We start from the raw sequence: 23,538 nt of genomic DNA, 5'->3' as shown, positions 1-23,538 counted from the left end.
GGTGCAGTCGCACCTCCACAGATCTCCAGTATCATCTATTGATACTGGAAATGGCTCAAAAGGGCCACCACTTATGGGCTATTCATGCCCAAGCCACCTTTTGGGTGGCTTAATCTTCTCTCTCTCTTCAGCAAACCAGTACAATCTCCAGTCAAGCACCATCTGGTCACCATTTGGTCCGGGAGACATCTCCCGTCACGCTGGGTGCAGTCGTACCTCCACAGATCTCCAGTTCCAGATCTCCAGAGGTGAAAGAGACTTATGTTTATTCATATATGACCCCCAAAAATGCAGAGGTGAAAGAGACTGTTATGTTTATCCATATATGACCCCCAAAAAATCAATCTGGTGTGCATCTACATTAATATCAAACCAGTCACTTATTACAACAATAGGCTAACATATGAAATAATTCCTGCCTTCAAATTTCCAGTAATCAACAGAAGTCTGCCAACTCCAACTTACTTGACTATTTGAAATTAACTGCATAATTACTTACTGTCATGCGATCTCCTGCATCCTTAATCATTCCTCTATACCATTGATTATCACCAGAGAAAAGGGCAAGGCAAGGTTGACCTTTCTTAATGTGATCTAATGCCTTAGAATGTTGAGTCTGAAGTTCTTCATGCAAAATAGCCAACTGTTCTTTGGCTTTGCATTCTTGCATATATATAATACCTGTTTCTTCATCGACATGGACAATCACTGCTTGAAAGTTTTCAGGTACTTTCAAACTGTCAGTAGCTTGTTCATAATTAGTTAACAAGTCTAATACAGACTTATTATTAGTGAACAATGATACCAATGTAATATCACGATTGTCACTAATAACATGACCAAAAAAATCACCTCTAGGGCTACTGATTAGCCGTTTAAAGACTTCGGATGTCTCATTATCTGAAGTGTCAGGAAGTCCATACAAGCAACATGTGCAAATTAAAACCGGTATTTCCAATGCATCTTGTGGGCATTTCCAAATATCACTTAAATGCTTTGTAAGTGTAAATCCTCTATCAACACAGTATATGTCTACATTGAGATCTTTGGTTCCCAGTACAAATCCCCGGTAAAATCTGTGAATGGATCTGCAAACTACAGGATCTCCGACCTTTGGTCTTTTAAATAATGTTGTCGTTGTTTGTTTAAACTCTGAAAACACCTTAAGCTTGGTATTCAATGTATCAACCAATGCCCTTTGCTTTTCAAACTGGAGATAAAATCTCCATGGGCCATTCTCAACATGTTGAATTTTACATAGCTCAATAGTACTGCAATCAAATTTTCATTGAAGTATAGGATTTTGCTTGTAAAATCTGTATATTGGCGTGTTCTTCAAAAGATAGTGCCATGCTTGAATGATCATGGCTAGTCATTTGGGAACTTTTTATCTGCCATTTTGCCAATTAAAACAACCTTCACAGTTCAGATCTGAAAAAGAAGAAATACATTTAATTTGTGTTTATATATATATATATATATATATATATATATATATATATATATATCTATATATATATATATATATATATATATATATATATATATATATGTGTCGTACCTAGTAGCCAGAACGCACTTCTCAAGCCTACTATTCAAGGCGCGATTTGCCTAATAAGCCAAGTTTTACTAAATTAATATATTTTCTCTAATTTTTTTCTTATGGAATGATAAAGCTACCCATTTCATTATGTATGAGGTAATTTTTTTTAATTGGAGTTAAAATTAACGTAGATATATGACCGAACCTAACCAACCCTACCTAACCTAACCTAACCTATCTTTATAGGTTAGGTTTAGGTTAGGTTAGGTAGCCGAAAAAGTTAGGTTTGGTAGGTTAGGTAGTCGAAAGAACATTATTTCATGAAAACTTGGCTTATTAGGCAAATCGGGCCTTGCATAGTAGGCTGAGAAGTGCGTTCTGGCTACTAGGTACGACATTATATATATATATATATATATATATATATATATATATATATAATATATATTGGGCAAGTCCCTTGAATGCGACCAGCCAAATCGTTTAACAGACACATGTGTAACCACAAAGAACCTAATTAAAGAACCTTTAGATATAAATGCAGTACAGTCAGCCCTTGCTCTTAACGAACCTCACTTTATTGAATTCCTGATACAGTTTGTGTTCGTTGTAAACTGTACAGTGAAGATTGATCGCCAAGGCGGGAAAAGGCAGTCACCTAATCTAAACGTAAACTACTGTATAGTGCATAAAAACCTTGTAATCTTAAATATCACATTATTTTGCAAAGTATATTTCAACAATATTTAAAAGTAATATATAATATATATAAAATGTTTCATTATTTCATGTGTAACTTACATTCGCAACGGAATTTTAGTGCCAAATCCAAATATTGATAAAATATCTAGAAACCAACAAAAAATTTCAATACGAACAGGAGACACTTTTTCACCCATATGGTTACAAATATATGAAACCGCCTAACCGCTAAAGCTCTAAATGCCAAGACATTAAAATCCAGATGGAAAAAAAGTCCTCAGGGACAGTGGATTTGACAAGCTGCCGGCTTCCTGTCCCGGTCAAGGACACTAGAGAGATAGTGGCCTTCGAGTAAATAACAATGGGCATGATTAGGACATACAAAATACTCAAGACGAATAGACAGGACAGACAAGGATATCCTATTTTACACCAAGTACACACACACACACACACGGACAAGGCGAACAAAGGACAAATTGAATGATTTAAAAGTGAAGAGGTGTCTGTAATTTGTTGTAGAATTTTAGACAGAATTCTGCTTACCAATAAGAGGCTCGTTAGAATTAAGAGGTGTATGCGATCATTTTAACCCAAATAGCTAACATGACAAGTACTGCTATAGAGAACATAGCCTAGTACTACTATAGAGAACACAGCCTAGTACTGCTATAGAGTACATAGCCTAGTATTGCTAGAGAGGGCACACCCTAGTACTGCTCTAGAGTACATAGCCTAGTACTGTTATATAGTACATAGCCTAGTAATGCTATAAGCAGTTTGGCACCAATACAGCTTATCCCAAAGATGCAGACACAATCAGCACTAATACAGCTTATCCAAAGATGCAGACACAATCAGCACTAATACAGCTTATCCCAAAGATGTAGACACAATCAGCACTAATACAGTTTATGTCAAATATATAGACACAATCAGCACTAATACAGCGTATCCCAAAGATACAGACACAATCAGCAGTAATACAGCTTCTCCCAAAGACGCAAACACAATCAACAATAATACAGCTTATCCCAAAGATGCAGACACAATCAGCACTAACACAGTTTGTCCCAATGATACAATCAACACTAATACAGTTTGTCCCAAAGATGCAGACACAATCAGCACTAATACAGCTTCTCCCAAAGACGCAAACACAATCAGCAATAATACAGCTTATCCCATAGATGCAGACACAATCAGCACTAACAAAGTTTTGTCCCAATGATACAATCAACACTAATACAGTTTGTCCCAAAGATGCAGACACAATCAGCACTAATACAGCTTCTCCCAAAGACGCAAACACAATCAGCAATAATACAGCTTATCCCATAGATGCAGACACAATCAGCACTAATACAGCTTATCCCAAAGATGCAGACAGTCAGCACTAATTCACACACACAGCCTAGTACTGCTGCAATAACGCACCAACCTTTCAAATAGCCCAGGTTTAAGTACTGTTGTAAATGTACTTTGTGTGGTACTGCAACAAACACATTTAATACCGTTTACCCTTTTCAATTCTTCATTGGTGACAATCAACCAGGCTATTGCTGTTTGCCGACCTACAACGCGCGTAGTCCTGGACACTACGGCACCTGGTACTGCTACACATATAATTTCCTTAGTAGCCTATAGCTACAAATGCTCTTTGCATTGTAGACTACTGCTACGCATATAATTTTCTTAGTAGCCTATAGCTACAAATGCTCTTTGCATTGTAGACTACTGCTACACATATAATTTCCTTAGTAGCCTATAGCTACAAATGCTCTTTGCATGGTAAGACTACTTTTCCACACTTAGCCTAGCCTCAGTAGTCTACCTTTTGAGTAATTTGCCTAAGTTTAGGAGCCTACTATATATATTAACACTTATAGCCTAGTAGATTTCCTGTTTAATATTTAGCCTACTATGGGCTACTTCTTTAATACTTTGCCTAGAAGTCTACTGATTTAACACTCAGCCAAGTTGGATACTGCTTTAACATTTGGCCTAGAGAGCCAAATGCTTCAACACTGCATAATAACCTGATTCTTAAACCAGGTTATCAGTCCTCAACCCGTCCTCGACTCAAGTCCATTACATCCAGCGGTCGACCCCACAGACGCATTCATAAATTTTAATATGCTGTTCATTCAAAACGGGAATTTTCTCAAGTATAAATTAATATTATAATATATTAGCATATTGTGCATATATAGGCATAGGTTAGGTGTTTAGGTTCTGTTGGCGATTATTTGTATTTGTAGTACGTGGGTGAAGCATTTATAGCGTTGTGATTCGAACAAAATTCGTCAGTAAAGCACTTGTTCCGGATATGTTCGAACGTCAGCAGTTGTGAGTCGTGTGTAAACCGCTTTTCATTCATAAACAGGGGGTTTGGCGGGTGCATGGAATCACTTTTGGATCTTTGTTTGGAGGACGGGCTGCAGTCCTGGTAATACAGTCGGGTTCGTTCTCGATTCACAATCGAGAATTCCAGGTTCGAATCCCGGGCGGGGTAGAAATGGTTGAGCGCGTCTCCTATCACCTCATGCCACTGTCCACCTAGCAGCAAATAGGGGCCCAGGAGTTAGTCAGCTTGTTGCGGAGTTGTATCATGGGGAAGGTCAGTAATTCGACCCTTCGATATAAGTCTAATATGTATTTTATGTGTAGACCTGACCAAATGTAAACTGTCGACAAAATTATTCGCACAACAAAATTATTCAAATGATAGAGTGCGAAAAGATACGTGAATTCAGAGACAATCATATAACAAATGTTCAAGAGATGTGTAAATATTTAATTCAAAATAATCTGCTACCAGAAATCTTAGCCAAATATCCCCAGTTTGCTAACTGTAGGTAGTAACTGGGTGAATGTTACCTATCCACCGCTGCCCTTTAGGTAGGGGGGCGGTGTGCAGGATAAACTTACTTTATTTATTTATTTATTTATTTATATATACAAGAGTTGTTACATTCTTGAACAGCACGCATAGTGTTTCGAGCAAGTCCTTAATCCTAATATTCCTCGGAATACGACCCGCCAAATCGTTTAACCACCAGGTACCCATTTTACTGTTGGAGTAAACAGAGGCTCCAGTTAAGGATTGGCGCCCAGTCAATCCTCCCCGGCCCTTCCAAGTGCTATATATAGGCGTAATGGCTTGGAACCTTTCCCTTGATAATTCCCTCCCACCCCGGCAACGCCAGGCGAGTGTCAAACCACTACGCCACGGGGACTGCACAATAAACATGTCAATTGGGACACTAGATCTCCACAGTTGCTTAGTTTAGAAACTACTTGTGGTCGATCTCGAGTCCATTGTTGACGTGACGATGTGTATTGAATGTTGTAACTAGCTCATCGTGACTAAGCTACTCTATCCCCTTTGAGATGTATTTTTTCATGTCTCAATAAACATACTTGAACTGTAACTTGCTTCTTGAGGTTATCTTGAGATGATTTCGGGGGTTTAGTGTCCCCGCGGTCCGGTCCTCGGCCAGGCCTCCACCCCAAGGAAGCAGCCCGTGACAGCTGACTTGCTCCCAGGTACCCATTTACTACTAGGTAACAGGGGCATCAGGGTGAAAGAAACTCTGCCCATTGTTTCTCGCCGGCGCCCGGGATCGAACCCAGGACCACAGGATCACGCGTCCAGTGTTCTGTCCGCTCAGCCACCGGCTCCAAGTTCTAGGAGGTAAATGAATCTAGGCTTAGCTAAATGAATTGTGGGGTTCAGTCCCTGAGCCCATTATGTGCCTCTGTAACCCTTTCCACTACCGCCCACAACATGGGTATGGGGTGCATAATAAATGAACTACTAAATTAACTTCCTGAATTACACAAAGCTTGTTAATAACTAAAACTGTATTAGTTATAACTTACATGGCTGCTACAGCAGCGATATGTCGTAACACCTTCTTCAGGCGTCGTGACACCTCCTTCAGGCGTCGTGACACCTCCTTCAGGCGTCTTGACACCTCCTTCAGGCGTCTTGACACCTCCTTCAGGCGTCTTGACACCTCCTTCAGGCGTCTTGACACCTCCCTCAAGCGTCGTGACACCTCCTTCAGGCGTCTTGACACCTCCTTCAGACGTTGTGACACCTGTTGCCCCCTGATAGTTGCCTAGTTCCTTCAGAAATTGCGACACCACCTTCAGACGCCGCGACCTGCAGGCGTCGCCACCTTCTGCGCGTCGTCACCCGGGTCGTCTGCGCACACCTCCTGCGCACCTCCCACTTTCAAAATTTTCTAAAATACATAAAAATCACAATTTCCTCCCAATTACATTGCCTTGATATTCGCAAATGTCTTTAATATAGATAACTAGCGTTTGTATCTGGCGCTTTGAATATTAAAAAGGGTTTAATTCATAACAATTATGCCATTTATGTGCTTCCTCTTGAAGCGTACGTTTATTATTGAACTGGTTTAAAATTTTGAATTTAGAGGTCTTGTATAGACATATACAGTGGAGTTAAATTATGTAAACCCAATTTATCTCGTGCGGAAATACTGATGAAGTACAAATTATTTCAAACATGGTTGGTAATTGAATTCAATAGGGTCACAGACTTATTCCAGGGCATGCCAAAAACGTTTGGGCAAGTTTCCTTATAACTGATGGCTCTGCTGGTCATCTAGCTGTAAATAAGTTCCCCCGGGGATTTAGGCAACTGTTGTGAGTTGCATCCTGGGTAAGATCAGTGAATTTATATATATAGGGACCTTGATAACCGTACTAGGCTACCAAAAACATAAAAGGTTACATCAACGAGGCTGAAGACAAAATTACCCAACTCACGCATATAACATGAAAGTGGTTTCCTGTGCCCGACTATAAGGGAAACCATATTAAGTTGAATCATAAATGAAAAAAATGCAGGGGCGTTGGTGTTCTTACGTAGCCTAATGCATATTCCGCATGCATATTAATGCATATTAATGCAATGGCTCGAGTAGTTATTAATTATGAAGCTTTCCCGTCCCCCCTCCTGGCATAGTATTTAAAACCCGTTTTAGAATTAAATCATACGAAATTTATAAGAAAATAATGCTATGAGGGAGAATTATCTTAGCCGGATTAACCATTTATTCAATCGAACCCATCCAAAAAAAAAGAGCCGAATGCCCATTATGGAACAATTTAACAAATTAACGCTTGTTATTCATTAAAAAAAAGTTCTCCAGAAAAAGGGGTCCTAGACCTAGTATATTAAAATGAATTTATAGCTTTTGTTCTTATTTAGTTGATACTAGGCTACTAGAACCTTCGATCCCCTTCTACCTACCACAGAAAACTAGAGTATTAATATATTAAACCTCTATACAGTATTAACTAGTGGCTCGCTCCTAACGCTTTTTCATCCATAGGGTTGTAAATTAAATTATTATTATTATAAACCCTTGGAACCGCCTACCCGCCAAAGCCGTTAGTGCCGAAGCAATACTGAATTTCAAAATCCAGCTCGATAAATTCATCAGGACGAATAGGAGGGTCTTTGACAAGCAGCCGGCTTCCTGTCCTCGTCGAGGCCACGAGAGAAATTTAGTGGCCCTCGGGTAAATTCTTTGCACTCTTTGTCATATAACGCTTTGAAATTACTGACGGTTTTGGCCTCCACCACCTTCTTACCTAACTTGTTCCAACCGTATACCACTCTGTTTACGAAAGTGAATTTTCTTATATTTCTCCGGCAGCTGTGTTTCGTTAGTTTAAATCTATGACCTCTTGTTCTTGTAGTTCCGGGTCTCAGGAATTCTTCCCTATCAATTTTATCGATTCCACTTACTAATATGTTACTAATGTACTTATCTAATTGTGCTTGCGGGGGGGTTGAGCTCTGGCTCTTTGGTCCCGCCTCTCAACTGTCAATCAACTAATGTACAGGTTCCTGAGCCTATTGGGCTCTATCATATCTACACTTGTAGCTGTGTATGGAGTCAGCCTCCACCACATCACTTCCTAATGTATTCCATTTGTCTACTACTCTGACACCGAAAAAATCTTTCTAACGTCTCTATGGCTCATTTGTGCACTCAGTTTCCATCTGTGTCCCCTGGTGCGTGTGCTCCTTGTGGTAAATAGCCTGTCTTTATCTACTCTATCAATTCCTCTGAGAATCTTGTATGTGGTGATCATGTCCCCCCTAACTCTTCCATCTCCCAGTGACGTGAGGTTTAATTCCCGTAGTCTCTCCTCGTAGCTCATAACCCTCAGTTCGGGTACTAGTCTGGTGGCAAACCTTTGAACCTTTTCCAGTTTAGTCTTATGCTTGACTAGATATGGACTCCATGCTGGAGCCGCATACTCCAGGATCGGTCTGACATATGTGGTATACAAAGTTCTGAACCTTACACAAGTTTCTAAAGGCCGTTCTTATGTTAGCCAACCTAGCATATGCCGCTGATGTTATCCTCTTGATATGAGCTTCAGAGGGCAGGTTTGGCGTGATATCAACATCCAGGTCTTTCTCTCTCTCAGACTCTTTAAGTATTTCATCTTCCAAATGATACCTTGTATCTGGTCTCCTGCTCCCAACACCTATCTTCGTTACATTGCATTTGCTTGGGTTAAACTTTAACAACCATTTGTTCGACCATTCCTACTGCTTGTCCAGGTCTTCTTGAAGCCTCAAGTTGTCCTCTGTCTTAATCCTGCTCATAATTTTGGCGTCGTCAGCAGATATTGAGAGGAGTGTGTGGGGCTATGCCAGTTATTCAGTCTCACACTTGTAGTCTGCACATATGTTGTCTTTGTATATTCCACAGGCTGCTGCAGTGCGCCCTGTTGACATTTCAACAGACCCATCAGCGTAAGCATAGTTCTCGTGAGGCCTTAAGTTATTTATAAAGAAATCAATGGTTTCAAGTGTTGTTGCTTTCGGAAGTGCTGGGTTTCCCATATTTTTTAGCTGATGGGAGTGTAAGACACTTGTATTTCAAAGTAAAGATATAATGGAATATCATTGGCTAGTACGTTGTATACAATAGGAATATTCAGTTTAATAAGATTGGCAACACTTCTACTCAACGAGCTTGCTTATAGGTTGCCCACTGGTGCGTTGGTAACACTTTTCCACCTACAAACAGCACTAGTCAGTTTTTCTCTCGTCCCATATCAAATCCTTATCCTGACCCAGTGCTATATAGTAGTAATGGCTTGGCGCTTTCCCCTGACAATTCTATTCCATTTCATTCTTAAAAAGTAAGAATGATGTACTGACACTGAAAATATTCTTTCTAACGTCTCTGTTTCATTTGGGTTTATTGCAGGGATCTACTACCGAGACCTTGCAAGCTATGAAATGGCGAAATTAGTTGAACTAACTTGTTGCTAGCACTTGGCCTATATACTCTGTAATCTCTTGTTAATAATACAATATAGAACTGGTGTAATTTCAGGGCGATGAAAGCTCGCACTCGCGCTCAAGCGCTTCCCACTTTAAGACAACTCCGAATGCTACTCTCCTTACGGAGATAATTATATATATAAAATGCTTTATAATGCATCAAATAACAATGAGATCATATATTACTCATATAAAATTTAAAGTATTGATACTAATATATACATATAACGAAGAATACGACGCAGTTATAGACATGGTTTAGTGATAATGTGCGAGAATCAGATTTCTCCTGAAATTATCGTCTGTTTATTTGTTTTAGTTTCTGGGGGAAGGTCGGCGGGCGGCGCTCCGTTTCCCTCAATCAATACAAGCTGTTGATTGACTAGCTTGTGGTGTCCCGCCCCTGGCATGGCCTCCCCGGTAGGTGAGGAGAACCTGGAAGATGTACCCATTGATGACTTCAGGGGCGCCACACTCCGCCTCGACCCTGGGTCTGGTCAGGTCTCCAGGAGCGTCAGCCCCAATTGTGACCCCACCTCTTCTTCCTCCAGGTGAAGATCCTCCTTCTCCTCCTTCTTCAGGTGAACCTTCTCCTCCAGACCCTTCTTCCTCCAGGTAAAGATCTTCCTCCTTCAGGTCAACCTCCTCCTCCAGGGGAGGATGTTCCTTCTTCAGTTGAACCTCCTGATCCTCCTCCTCCTCCTTCAGGTGAGGATATTCCTCCTTCAGGGGAGGATCTTCCTCCTTCAGTTGAATCTCCTGATCCTCCTCCTCCTCCAAGTGAGGATATTCCTCCTTCAGGTGAACCTCCTCCTCCTCCAGGGGAGGATCTTCCTTCTTCAGTTGAATCTCCTGATCCTCCTCCTCCTCCAGGTGAGGATATTCCTACTTCAGGGGAACCTCCTCCTCCAGAGGAGGATCTTCCTTCTTCAGTTGAATCTCCTGATCCTCCTCCTCCTCCAGGTGAGGATATTCCTACTTCAGGGGAACCTCCTCCTCCAGAGGAGGAACTTCCTTCTTCAGTTGAATCTCCTGATCCTCCTCCTCCTCCTCCAAGTGAGGATATTCCTCCTTCAGGGGAACCTTCTCCAGGGGAGGATCTTCCTTCTTCAGTTGAACCTCCTGATCCTCCTCCTCCTCCTGGTGAAGATATTCCTCCTTCAGGAGAACATTCTCCTCCCCAAGAATGTACCTAGATACTTTTCCTCCTCCTGGGTTGTACAGTGTAATACTGGCATAGACATTTTGTACTTGTAAGGATTTATAAGCAAACACAATTTCCTGTCATTTCTGTCGTAAAAAACGGCATGATTTAGGCTGCACTTACCCCAGGTGAACTATAACATGACAAATGTAACGAGAGGTCACGACCTCTCCGTAGCGTGCCATCGCATCTCCACAGATCTCCAGTATCAGCTAATGATACTGGTAATGGCTTCAAAGGGCCACCACTTACTGGCTTTTCATGCCTGTGCGACCTTTTGGGTGGCTTAATCTTAATCAATCATTAAATGTAAGGTTATGAGGCTATGTAATGATGATAGAGTTACAGGATGTCAGCTGGATGGTGATGAGAATGCAAAGTCTGATCGCAAAAGGGATCTGAGGTCATGATTAGGAAGAATTTAAAGCCAAAAAAATCAATGCATAAATGTTCAAAATAAGGCAAATAGGATACTAGGATTTATTTCTCAAAGCGTTAATAATAAAACGCCTGTTGTTTTATTCTTCAGCTATATCTTGCTTTTGTTAGGCTCTATTTAGGTTATGCAGTACAGTTTTGGTCGCCACATTATAGAATGGACATAAATTTACTAGAATGCATCCCGCATAGGATGACAAAAGTTAATCCCGCAAATTAGAAACCTTCCACGTGAAAAGGAGATTTAAAAAGCCTAATTTACATTCTTTAGAAAGGGAAAGATTTGGGGATGATTTCATTGAGGTGTTCAAGTAGATGAATGGGTATAACAAGGGGGGAGATTAATACGGTATTAAATATATCAACATACAATAGAACAAGAAACAATGTATATAAATTGGAAAAGTTTAGATTTAGGAAAGTAAATACTGGTTCGGTAACAGGGTTGTGGATTTGCGGAACAAATTACCAAGCAAAATAGTAGATATAAATCTTATGATTGTTGCAATCATAGGTTAGACATATACAGTATATGAAAGAGTTTGGGTGGATATCAATAGGAGCTGCCACATATGGATAAATAGAACTAGCATAGTTTCATTGATTCTTATTTTCTTATGTTCTTATAATATATGACGTAAATTGTTATCTAAGGTAAAAGTGTTTCACCGTAATGAATAAGCGTCTATACATTAACAGTGTCTAAAGAACTTCCTGGACATATCATATTGTTTGGATTAGACCAAAACAAGGTCAACAAGAAGAAAATCGGTAGTCAGAAGGAAGAGGATTCAATCGTACACACTGGGTGCTCCCACGTATGCATGTTAATGTGATTTTTTTGTGCAAGATCAACAAAACCTTGGGCAGTCCATCATGGACACACATAAGGGGGGGGGAACTGGTGGCTGAGTGAACAGCATGCTGTACACCTAATCCCGTGGTCCGGGGTTTGATTCCCGGCGCTGGCGAGAAACCAATAACTCCCAGATCCCCTTTGCTGGCGAAGGGGATCTGGGAGTTATGATTAGTAAGTATTTGAAACCAAAAATTCAATGCATAAATGTTCGTAATAAGGCAAATAGGATACTGAGATTTATTAATCGAAGCGTTAGTAATAAGACTCCTGGTGTTGTTGTTCAGCTATATATTGCTCTTGTTAGGCCCCATTTAGATTATGCAGTTCAGTTTCATTGCCATTCTATAGAACGGATATAAATTCACTAGAACGCATCCAGCATCTAGAAAGGCCAAGAATTAGGGGTGACATGATAGAGGTTTAAAAGTGGATGAATGAACATATCAAAGGGGGATATTAATAGGATATTAAAAGTATCAACACAAGACAGAACACAAAACAATGGGTATAAATTAAATATGCTTTGATTAGGAAAAACCTGGATAAATACTGTACTGTATTGGTTCAGTAATAATTCTGTTGATTTTTGGAACCAATTACTGCGTAACATAATAGAAGATTCTGCCCGAAACGCTTTGTGTAATAGTGGCTTTAGGCATTGTATATACTAGCTCTATCTATAAATTCATGAATATTTGTATCACACCCTGTATTTATGTACTTTACCTGAATAAACAATTGAAAATTTAAAAAAACAAAGTAGGATCCCTTGATTGTTTCAAGCATAGGTTAGACATATACTGTATATGAATGAGATTCGGTGGATAAAAATAGCCGGTGCCTTGTATGAGCCAATAGGTCTTCTGCAGTTACCTTCATTCTCATGTTCTTATGTTCAAATGCCTCTGTTCACATAGCAGTAAATAGATACCTAGGAGTTGATGTGGGGGGTTGCATCCCAGGAGGGTCAGTAGTTTAACCTTTGGGTGACTGCCATACAACTCTTAAGTATACATATATGCAAACTTCCAAAACAATGGGGATAAATTGGATAAGTTTAGATTTAGGAAAGACTTGGGTAAATACTGTTTCGGTAACAGGGTTGTTGATTTGTGGAACCAATTACCGCATAACGTGGTGGAGGTGGGGTCCCTCGATTGTTTCAAGCGTGGGTTGGACATGTATATGAGTGGGATTGGGTGGTTATAAATAGGAGCTGCCTCGTATAGACCAATAGGCCTTCTGCAGTTACCTTTGTTCTTATGTTCTTAACTTCATGTATTTCCTCACACAAACTCATGAAGTGCTACATTGTAAGTTTGAGCCGATTGCATAGTAGAACAAATTTCAAAAAGAAAAGATAAAATAAGTGATTTATATAACTACAGTAGTACCTTCCTTAGCTATCACTGGACCTTGTCAAGAAGAATGTATGGAGAATAAGATCAAAGAACCCAGTTGTGGTGTTTATCATGCCGTCTGTTGGTGGTGGTTGGTAGGTGTAGCTTAGTGGGTTAACTGGAAGTTGATGAAGTGAAAAATAAGGAATTTTTCATTGTGCCTTCTGGCAGTCATTTGAGATTAAATTGAGTGTTCTGTAGTGCTTTCCTAATACCATCAAGACCCTGTTGGGATGTTTGATGGATTTCTGTGGTGCTAGTATGGAATGTTGACTTTGTTCAATTCTCATGATGCAGTCCAATAGTACCCATAAGGGGAAGCCAAGTGAGTCGCTCAGTTGGTTTTTGTATACATTTGTAGCCTATAAAATACAAAAAAGTGGTCAGTACTATAGCTCTTGCCTTCATTGAGTTTATTATAATGAGTAAATAGTGTGAGCATTGAACATTTTTGTATCCTTTCAGGTACATAGATGATAAAAATCGTCCTGTCCTGCGCACAGCAATCAGTGACCCTACTACGGATGTAGTTACTCCGCCCACTCCTGACCAGGCCAATAACTTTTATTGTAGCCAAGGTATGTGAACATGAAACTGAAGGTATTATAATACTAATAATTTAATAATAATAATTCATCCCATCCTTCAAAAGTTATTGGGGCCTATAGGTGGAATATGTAAAATATTGACTGATGTACCCAAAGAGTTTACTTTCATACAAACAGAATTCAAAAGTGCATAGAAAGTAAGTGTACAGTCATCATAAAGAGTACAATAACCATAAACATAACTTAACCTGTTCTAGGCCTGAATAAGCAGCCCTAGGCCTAGCATACACTTATATGCTTAAGTTAGTGTGTGTGTGTGTATGTATGAATGTATGTATGTATGTATAATATATACAGTATGTATATATACACTCACACACTATATATACTGTATGTACAGTATACAGTACTTGAAAGCTGCTGGCTTCCTGTCCTTGTTGAGACCACTAGTGTTAGTGGCCCTTGGGTGAATTTAGGTAAATACTAGGTCTAGGAAAAGTTAGGTTCAGTCATGGCCTTCATTCTCTTGCCCTCTTCAAAATTTATAGTACAAAATGTGGTGTTCTGTGGGGAGCCCCATTGGCTCCCTGAAGCTATCCCACTGATATAGTACTATCCTATTTCAGGCCATGAGCCAGAACCTGGCCCCCTCACAGAGGTACAGGTAGCAGTGGTCTATGAACACTACTTTTAAAGTTTTATCATCTTGCCATCAACCAGGAAACCACCAGAAAGGTAGGCAAATCAAAACAGACTACTGCCTGGTTGAAAAAAGGAACCTATGACCTCAAATTATCAAAAGAACTCCCCCACAATGAAAACAAGCAGCCAAAACGTTGTCCGACAAACTACCCCACTTGTTAGCTCCACCTACCCCCCATTGGGGGGGGGGTGGAGCCAGCCCAGTGCCACCAGTCAGTTCTTGACTGATGCTCTGATGCTTGTGCCCGGCGGTCATTGGTTTACTCTGGCAATAGGTTTCTGGGACGTTTGGGGCGTTTTGCCTTGAGAGGCTCTTCCAACACGAATGTGTGCCTTGGTCAGGAATTTGGAGCTGGAGGGGTCCTTTGGATGCTTGGTTGGTTTGGCCTGGGGTGCATCATGTGTTATGTCTGGTGGTGGCCTTGCACCGCTACTTGCGGGCCACTGGTTCTGTTTCAGTGGTTGATCCGGTTTCCCTGGTTCTCTGTTCCAGGGCTTGTGTGTTTCAGGTTGTCTGCAGTGTCATCAAGTCTAGCCAGCCTGCGGTCTAACCTCATGCCAATGATGTTTGAAAATATGCCCATCATGCATACTTGGGATTTTTGGGAACATGTCCCAAAATCCTCATGCTCGAATATTGTCCCAATATTTGAGCACCAGGGTTTTGGAGGTCTTAACAGGGTCCTGGCCACTCGCTACATTATCAATGTTTCTGGGCCTAGTAGTGCCTGTGTCTCATACGATCGGTGGTTGCAGTCAGTTGTCTTGACTTCGCGTTGAGGAGCGAGGACCGACTGCCTCCCGGGTAAGTCCCCTCTTGTTTTGTCTTTGGATAAGTAGTTCCAGGGAGCTGAAGGGGCTTTCCCCAGAAAACCAGCGTTGAATGTAATGAAACACCATTTTCTGGGTGAGACCCACAGGCTCCCCAGCATCCCTCCCTCCCTTTGGTTGGCATTTTTTCACAGTTCTTGATATCCAGCCTCAGAACTGCAGGGTGGATAGCCGGCATGGGGGTCTGGGGCTCCCCCTTCCCGGGAAGGGAAGGGGGTAGTTGCGCAGACAGCGGCATGGTGACGTGGTGACATCATACTCGTTTGCTCATTTACATTTGGAGTGTTCTGTCCACTAGTTTGGCTTTCAATAGCAATATTTTAACCGGAATAGGGGTTTGTTTAGGGGCGCTTACCTTTCTGGGTCCCTGACCCAGTCAATGGCAAACATAGAATGCTTCCAACTACAATCTTGAGGTCATCTTGAGATGATTTCGGGGCTTTTAGTATCCCCGCGGCCCGGTCTTCGACCAGGCCTCCACCCCCAGGAAGCAGCCCGTGACAGCTGACTAACACCCAGGTACCTATTTTACTGCTAGGTAACAGGGGCATAGGGTGAAAGAAACTCTGCCCATTGTTTCTCGCCGGCGCCTGGGATCGAACCCAGGACCACAGGATCACAAGTCCAGCGTGCTGTCCTCTCGGCCGACTGGCTCCTTACAAAGGAGTTTCTGTAGACCATTGCTCCTCGTGCCTCTCTGAGGGTGCCAGGTTCTAGCTCGTGATCCCGGTAGGGCTAGAACTCCATGTGCATTGACTGATGTCCGGGTCTAATACATTCATATCAGTCCGGTTAGCTCCAGGGAGACGCTGGGTCTCACCCAGAAAATGGCGTTTCATTACATTCAATGCTGTTTTTTTATCTCCAGTCTCATGCCTCCCCCATCCCCATTTTTATCTATGAAGAGTCATGAGCAGTGTTTCACGTCGAGTCTCTGAATGAAGTGGGTGAGATATTGTTGAGTGATTTAATGGAGTGTGGTGTGCTGGTTCTCCATGAATCAAGTGTTGCTTGGACTCAATTAAATTTTTTTATTTTTTTGCTTTTATATTACCATTCCATCTTTCAATACATGTCTCCCCACATCATGATAAATGGGTTAATGCCGATGAAGGTGCCTCTGTTGGTTTCAGGATGTGGTTACCTTGAGGTTACCTTGAGGTGCTTCCGGGGCTTAGCGTCCCCACCCTGTCGTCGACCAGGCCTCCTGGTTGCCGGACTGATCAACCAGGCTGTTGGATGCGGCTGCTCGCAGCCTGACGTATGAGTCACAGCCTGGTTGATCAGGTATCCTTTGGAGGTGCTTATCCAGTTCACTCTTGAACACTGTGAGGGGTCGGCCAGTTATGCCCCTTATGTGTAGTGGAAGCGTGTTGAGCAGTCTCGGGCCTCTGATGTTGATAGAGTTCTCTCTTAGAGTACCTGTTGCCAGGTATCCATGTTGTACCTGTTGCCAGGTAACTCTGCATGGTTACCATGCAGAGTATCATGTGTGTGAAAGTTCTGAGGTTTTCCAATCATTTGGTCACTTAGTCGCAACCTGTTAAGAGAAACTATTGAGGACTGCAGTTTATATTGACGTTGTCACATTATTATCAGTATGCTGTCAGTCTTGTTGTAGATCTGTTAATGACTTTTGTAATCTAGCTACAAATGAAATACTGTACTTGACACATTTAATGTTTTGTCTATGGATGTTTGTTTTCTCAGGTTTGAGTCGATCCTTTTATCAGCAACCCCCAATTGGCCGGCCACGACGGGCGTCATGGCATGCAGATACAGGAAGCGAGCCTGCCATAGATGAATTTTTTTCTGTCAGAGTTGGAGCACTCGAACAGGCAGTGGAGGAATGCCAACATCTTACAGACCCATTGATTGATGGGGCAATCAAGGGAGCATGGCTGTTAACTGAGTAAGTATATTTGGATATTCTTGACATTTAAACAAAGGATCTGGAAGCAAGTTGTGTATTACCTATGAAGGATTTTGATAGTTCTTGGTCTGTTTGAAGAGTATCTCAAATAGCTGATCTTTTCTATTCAAATTCTCTTTGGTTCAATTCGTGTCTACCTGGTGCCCTCTCCTGTGGTAGTCATTACACTTGATATCTTGCTGGCAATTTTTAGCAGTATGCTTTGTCTGATTACAGTTGACAAGGGCCTAGTTATTGTGTAGGGAGGATGCATAGGCTGATCACCACCTGTACTTCCTTCAATTTAGCAATTGAGCCCATTGTTGAGTATACTGATGATGATGAGAACATTGGTAAGGTTGGTAATGCATCATATGACTGATTATACTGCTGAGTGTGTGGAGGTAAAAAATTTGGTTAGGGTGGCCTCCCTGCATTCAGCCCTTCTAATAGGTGCATTCTAGCTAGTAAAGTTTTTACTTGGTTGGCTCATGTACAGGTGGAGTGGACACATCTTGGTTTTCAATTATAGGTGTGAGAGGCTGTGACGTTCAGTTGGCAAGAAAAGGGGATGCAGTGGGCGTTGTATTTGGGGTATCATCTCCATGTATTACCTTAGGTTGTGTGACAGCAGGTATTGTCTAAGACACGGTGGTGGCTGAAGATTCTGCCAAGGTATTTCCAGTGCTGGAGTTGTCCTGGTTTCCCCGTAGAGCTTTAAGATGGCCAGATATCAACAACTCTTTAGCTATTGAGTTGATAGCAATGGAAAAGTTCCAACTTCTGTCAATTTCATCAGCTTCTCCTAAGCAGCTAGTCTTTTGTCAAGGTGGGATCTGATTTTGTCTTGACTTGAATAAGTCAGTGGGTCTTGTATATTGCACATCTAAAAATATGTACAGTATATCTAATTCTATACTGTTACTGCATATCTTATTTGATCTTATAATGAATCTATTACCACTTTCATTCCTATAGATTTTCTCATTTAATTGTAGTGGAAATAAAATGTTCATACGTTAAGCTAAACTGCCTCAGGCACTTTCATAAACAAAATTGATGGTATTTTACCCTTATACATTCCCCATACCTGCTTGATGGGTTTCTGGGAGTGCTTCTACTCCCCAAGCCTGGCCTGAGGCCAGGCTTGACTTGTGAGAGTTTGGTCCGGCCCACAGGCCCATATAGCCACCACAGCTCCGGTTGTGATAAAAATGTGTATTGTAGCAGAGCTCTGGGGTAATGGAGTTAGATGCTTTATTCACCACGAGATATGCAAGGATAGTTTGTTTTTGTGAGCTAATGCTTTGATACTATGCTTTACAGGATTAACCACTGGGACATTGAAAAAGAACGGGTTGTGATTCTTTGTGATTTGTCACTGCTAGTGGTCAAATATGATTTCATCGCTCTTCGCCATATTGAATTTACTCGGATATGTCTTACATCACTGGAAAACCTTCAGATTGGGGAGCTGACGTACCCAAGCCACTCCCTTGTACCGTGAGTTTCTGCAGCTTGACTTCTAATGTGTTATGTGAGCTTTGTTACTTAGCATATTCTAAAGAACTTGGCTAAAATGATTACTGGAAAATATTTTGCAATTAAATCAGTATTGTTGTTTTTTAGTTTTTAAATTCAAGTATTTTCATGTGCAGTAATTATTATTGTACACAATATAAAAACAAATAGACATTACGGATGCAATGGCCACTGCCAGCACTTTCTTTTGGCAATAGCTTTAGTCTGAATATATTGGTACGAATTCTTGTTGCATACATGTATGGTATTCTACACATTCTATGATACAAATATTATTGACAGCCCAATACAACATTGCACTTGAAAAACCCAGGGTAAAAATATTTCAAATACAAGGAAAATATTATATGTTCAATGTATGCTGTTAGAACTTAGTGCCAAAAATTGTGGGACTAGGCTGAACTCTAATAATGGGTTATAAGTTTATTAAACTTGCCAGAAATGCTTTGTGGATCATAATGGTACATGAAAATGTAGATAGTTTTATATATATATATATAAATAGTGTATATTACAGCAAAAACACTAGTTCTGAAAATATCATAATCTCACTAATATGTGCACCATATTTTTAAGTATAGTGATGTTCCACACATTTTATTCTAAAAAATTATTAAATTAATTCACTATTAAACAATATTATTGCAAAAAAAAAATAAAAAACGGAAAAAAAACAAACAATCAAAGACATTGAAATAAATAAGTAAAAAAATCTTTGCGGTGACTCCTGTCCTCTGTCGGTGCTGGAGCAGACCGCTGCAGGTGACTGGACTGTCGACGCCCGTAAATGACCAGACTTCCTCGCAACCGTGCGGTTAAACCTCAATGTCACATGCAATTTTTTTTCCTGTGATATTTGAAGAAATAGTTTATTTTGCATTTTTCCCTCAAACATCATGGGGTTGTTAAAGAATAATAGGTGTGCAGCCCAGGGGTTAAGAGGAAAAGGCTTTTTACAGTGCCCAGTATGAAGAGCATCTTGGTTATTAATAATAAGATTTTGGTAATGCAACTTGTGCTCCAGGTGGTAGTGGCAAATATCCTCTGAAGAGTAGGTGTAGAACAGCACTTGTGTTGTGACTATGCTTAGTTGTACAATTATGGTGAACAAAACATGTAGATACTTATATATAATGTGTACAGTATATAGTGTAATAACAGCAAAAACACTTGTTTGATTGATCGTAGAATATATTATAAATTGTCACATATATGAGTCTTATTATGAGCATAGCGATGTTCTACACACATTGAACTACAGTATATAAATTCCACAAATTACACACTTTTGAATAATGTTACAGCAAAAATCCAGAGAAGAAATGAATTAGAAACAAAAAATAATTGTGAAAAATTATATTCGTGGCAACTGCCGCCCCACAGGGTGGCGGGGTCGAGTGACCCCAAGCGCTCCATCACTCAGCGCCCATAATTGGCTCAACTTCTCGGCTCCATCACGGTTAAAATATGTCGCATACAATATTTTGTTTTGGTTTCCCGTGATCTGAGACTGCATTTTAACAATATAAGAAGAGAAAATAATTTTTTGCAGATAATTTATTTTCGGCGCACAGCGGGATTGTCATATTTTCAGGCCGTGCATCACGGTGGTTAACACTTTCGCCCGGGCATGATGCAGCATTGCGTCATCCGTTTACTGTCGGTAATGCCGGGGATGATGCAGCATTGCGTCATCCACTTTAAATATTCGCCAAAAATCAGGTTTTTATCCGATGTTTTTGGGACTTGTTTTAAAATGCGTGCCGATGTCTTCCCTTTTTCTTTGTTGCGCCTCGTGGCCCGCAGGCGGCTCGGCACACGCCGTCGGCCCATTGTTTTCGCTCCACTGTTGTGACCAATGTCGCCTCCCCTCGCATCTGAAACGTGTGAACATTTTGGCTATTTTCCATGGCTATATTTCTTACTGCGGCTTTAGAAACTATCTACGCTTACTCCACGATGGATAGTGATCATGAACAAGGCCCTTCCAGGAAGAAAATTGCGAAAGAAAGGCTTGAAAAGGGCGGGAATTGGGAGTGTAGCTGGAAGGTGTCTGAGCGCTCACTCGCGGCTAACGCGTGGCCCGTCTTCAACTCGGCGGCGGTTGGAGCGTGACCAGGTTTTTTATTTTATATGCTAATGTTCCTCTAGAGAATTCTATTGCGAACCCATTGAGACCAAAATGAAAGACCTAGGACAAAAATTGAGGTGACCAGAGTGAAAATAGTGAAAACATTTTATCGCGTTTGCGCACTCCTGGGTAACTCATTCGCACTTTCTCTGTTTGCTGTGGGTAATTAGCCAGGCTTTTGGAGTTTATATGCATTTAGTGCTGTAGAGAATTCTATTGCGAACACAATGATACCAAATTTAATCTCGTAGGACGAGAATTAAGGTGACAAAGTTGAAGAGAGTATACACTTTTCAGAATTTTCGCGCGCTCCCGTGACACCCTGGGACCCAAATCGCACAGTTGAGGGGTGGCGCGCGGGGTACGCCAAAGTGTTAAGGCTCATTTTATGTTATGAAGTAAAGGAGTATTCTTTTGTAGTACAGTATTTTAAAACTACATAAATGCCCTAACAAATGCCTGTAATAATTTATAATGTTCTGCAAAAGGTTGTATTATATTTGTTTAAAGTCAAGTTTTCTTCACAGCCGGATAAATGGAATTGCTGGAGGTGTGGTGACAGTCATCCGCAGTTGTCTTTTGAGTCGTCTACAGAATACTATAGCTACACTTGGTTCACGAGCAACTGGAGCTCCTAGTTCAACACAGAAAGAATCTGTGCCAGAGAACCAGTTTTCCCTGTCAACTGTCAGCTTTGAACCAAGGCAGGAACTATTTTGTTCTGTAAAATAATTGGGTTATGATAAAAATATTTGTTTTTCTATGCATTAGTCTAATATACCAGTATTTGCATGCCTCAATGTTGACTTCTTAAAAGCCTTCTAGAGAACATACATGTACATTTAAGGTCTTGATATCACAGTTAGGTTCATTCATAACAGAGTGGGTGTGAATCCCAAGTGGGACAGAAATGCCTCTGTTCACCTAGCAGTAAATAAGGTACCTGGGAGTTTTGGGGTTGCATCTTGAGGAGGGTCAGTACTGTAGTTCGACTTTGGAGAGTCCGCGATGCAAGACTAAAGTATGTAAATAGCCCACAGTGTGGGCTATGGTTGGTTGCAAATGACCTTATTAATATTATCTCTGTCATTATGTTCAAGACAATGTGTAGTCCTTTTTTCAGTGGTCACCACTGTTGGTTGTGTGATTACCTAATTGTTGACCTGATTACTTTGTTACATTTACATGCTGGAGGAGTGACAGGAAGACTTCTGACATGAATGACAAATTTTCTAACTAACAGACAGATGAGGGTGGTAATCAGAGACAATATATCTGACTGGAGGAGTGTTATTAATGGAGTACTGCAGGGTTCAATTATTGCACTAGTAATGTTCATCGTCTACATAAACGATCTACCTGAAGGAATACAGAATTATATGAACATGTTTGTAGATGATGCTAAGATAACTGGAAATGATAAACTGATGGAAAATTGTATGCATGTAGAGGACATGCTGGATACATTTAATAGCCACTGAGATGTATATACAAGTATTTAAATGTAGTAGAGTCCTGTTGTAAAATAAGGGTGAAGCCTTTCATATAATAAAAAGAAAGGGAAAGGAAAATTAAAATATATTATAATTCACGGAAGGAATTGAAACTATGACACAATATAATTTAAGGGAGAAAATTAGATCACTAATGATTCAATAGGTAGGAAAATTGATGTCTCACTTACACAATTGATCTGAAACAATTAAGGTTCAGTTATGCAATCATTTTGAATTGAGGGATTGAAACAAGTCACTGAGATACGTGCATTGCATGTATATACATATGTACTGTATGCCCTTGCTTATTCAAATTCTACGGAATCAGATATTTGGTTATCCAGCCAAAACTGCATCCAGATATTTTCTGGCAAAACTTCGCCATATCTGGATAGCAATCCGGATAACTGGAGGTTTGGTCAGATAGTGCAGATTGGCATTGATTCTAAATCAAGCCCAAGTAACTTTCTGCCAACTTTGTATCCTGACAGAAATCCAGAAAACCTGGGATTATTCCAGATGCCACAGGTAGGCATACCATATTAATCCCATTCAGCACGAGAGTATTGGAGCTTTATGGGGGTGGGTGGTAGCAGGATAGGGGGTGTTGGGGTTGGTGGTAGGAGGGTAGGGGGTATTGGGGTGGGTGGTTGCAGGGTAGAGGGTGTTGGGGGTGGGTGCAGTGTAGCCTCGCAACCAAGCCAAAGACCTTCAACCAGTGCAGCCTCACAAGCAAGATAAGGACCTTCAACCAGTGCAGCCTCACAAGCAAGACAAGGACCCTCAACCAGTGCAGCCTCACAAGCAAGACAAGGACCTTCATCCAGTACAGCCTCACACGCAAGACAAGGACCTTCAACCAGTGCAGCCTCACAA

The 23,538-nt window shown here is 40.9% G+C and overlaps 1 protein-coding gene across 17 annotated transcripts in view; it reads left to right on the top strand.

The window, feature by feature from the left end:
- The first annotated feature begins 4,721 nt into the window (after positions 1-4,721).
- The window catches only part of LOC123749496 (tumor protein p63-regulated gene 1-like protein), an 86,485-nt gene continuing 67,668 nt past the window's right edge, over positions 4,722-23,538 (top strand). For 13 of the 17 annotated variants that reach the window (XR_011222542.1, XR_011222546.1, XR_011222541.1 and 10 more), the window contains exons 1-6: positions 4,761-4,865; positions 9,919-10,214; positions 13,966-14,078; positions 17,292-17,493; positions 18,820-18,996; positions 21,694-21,870. Coding sequence is in view for 5 of the 17 variants with exons in the window: in XM_069303571.1 (XP_069159672.1) it covers positions 10,042-10,214; positions 13,966-14,078; positions 17,292-17,493; positions 18,820-18,996; positions 21,694-21,870 (842 nt within the window). In the remaining 12 variants the exon portion in view is untranslated. Of the gene's footprint in view, positions 4,866-9,918; positions 10,215-13,965; positions 14,079-14,674; positions 14,784-17,291; positions 17,494-18,819; positions 18,997-21,693; positions 21,871-23,538 lie in introns of all 17 variants that reach the window. The other 4 variants (XR_011222551.1, XM_045765942.2, XR_011222552.1 and 1 more) reach the window with 3 other exon arrangements.

This window comes from Procambarus clarkii, chromosome 50 (assembly GCF_040958095.1).
Source record: "Procambarus clarkii isolate CNS0578487 chromosome 50, FALCON_Pclarkii_2.0, whole genome shotgun sequence".
NCBI classification, from domain to species: domain Eukaryota; kingdom Metazoa; phylum Arthropoda; class Malacostraca; order Decapoda; family Cambaridae; genus Procambarus; species Procambarus clarkii.
Note: the sequence above shows the minus strand (reverse complement) of the source record. Positions and strands in the feature narration are given on the sequence as shown.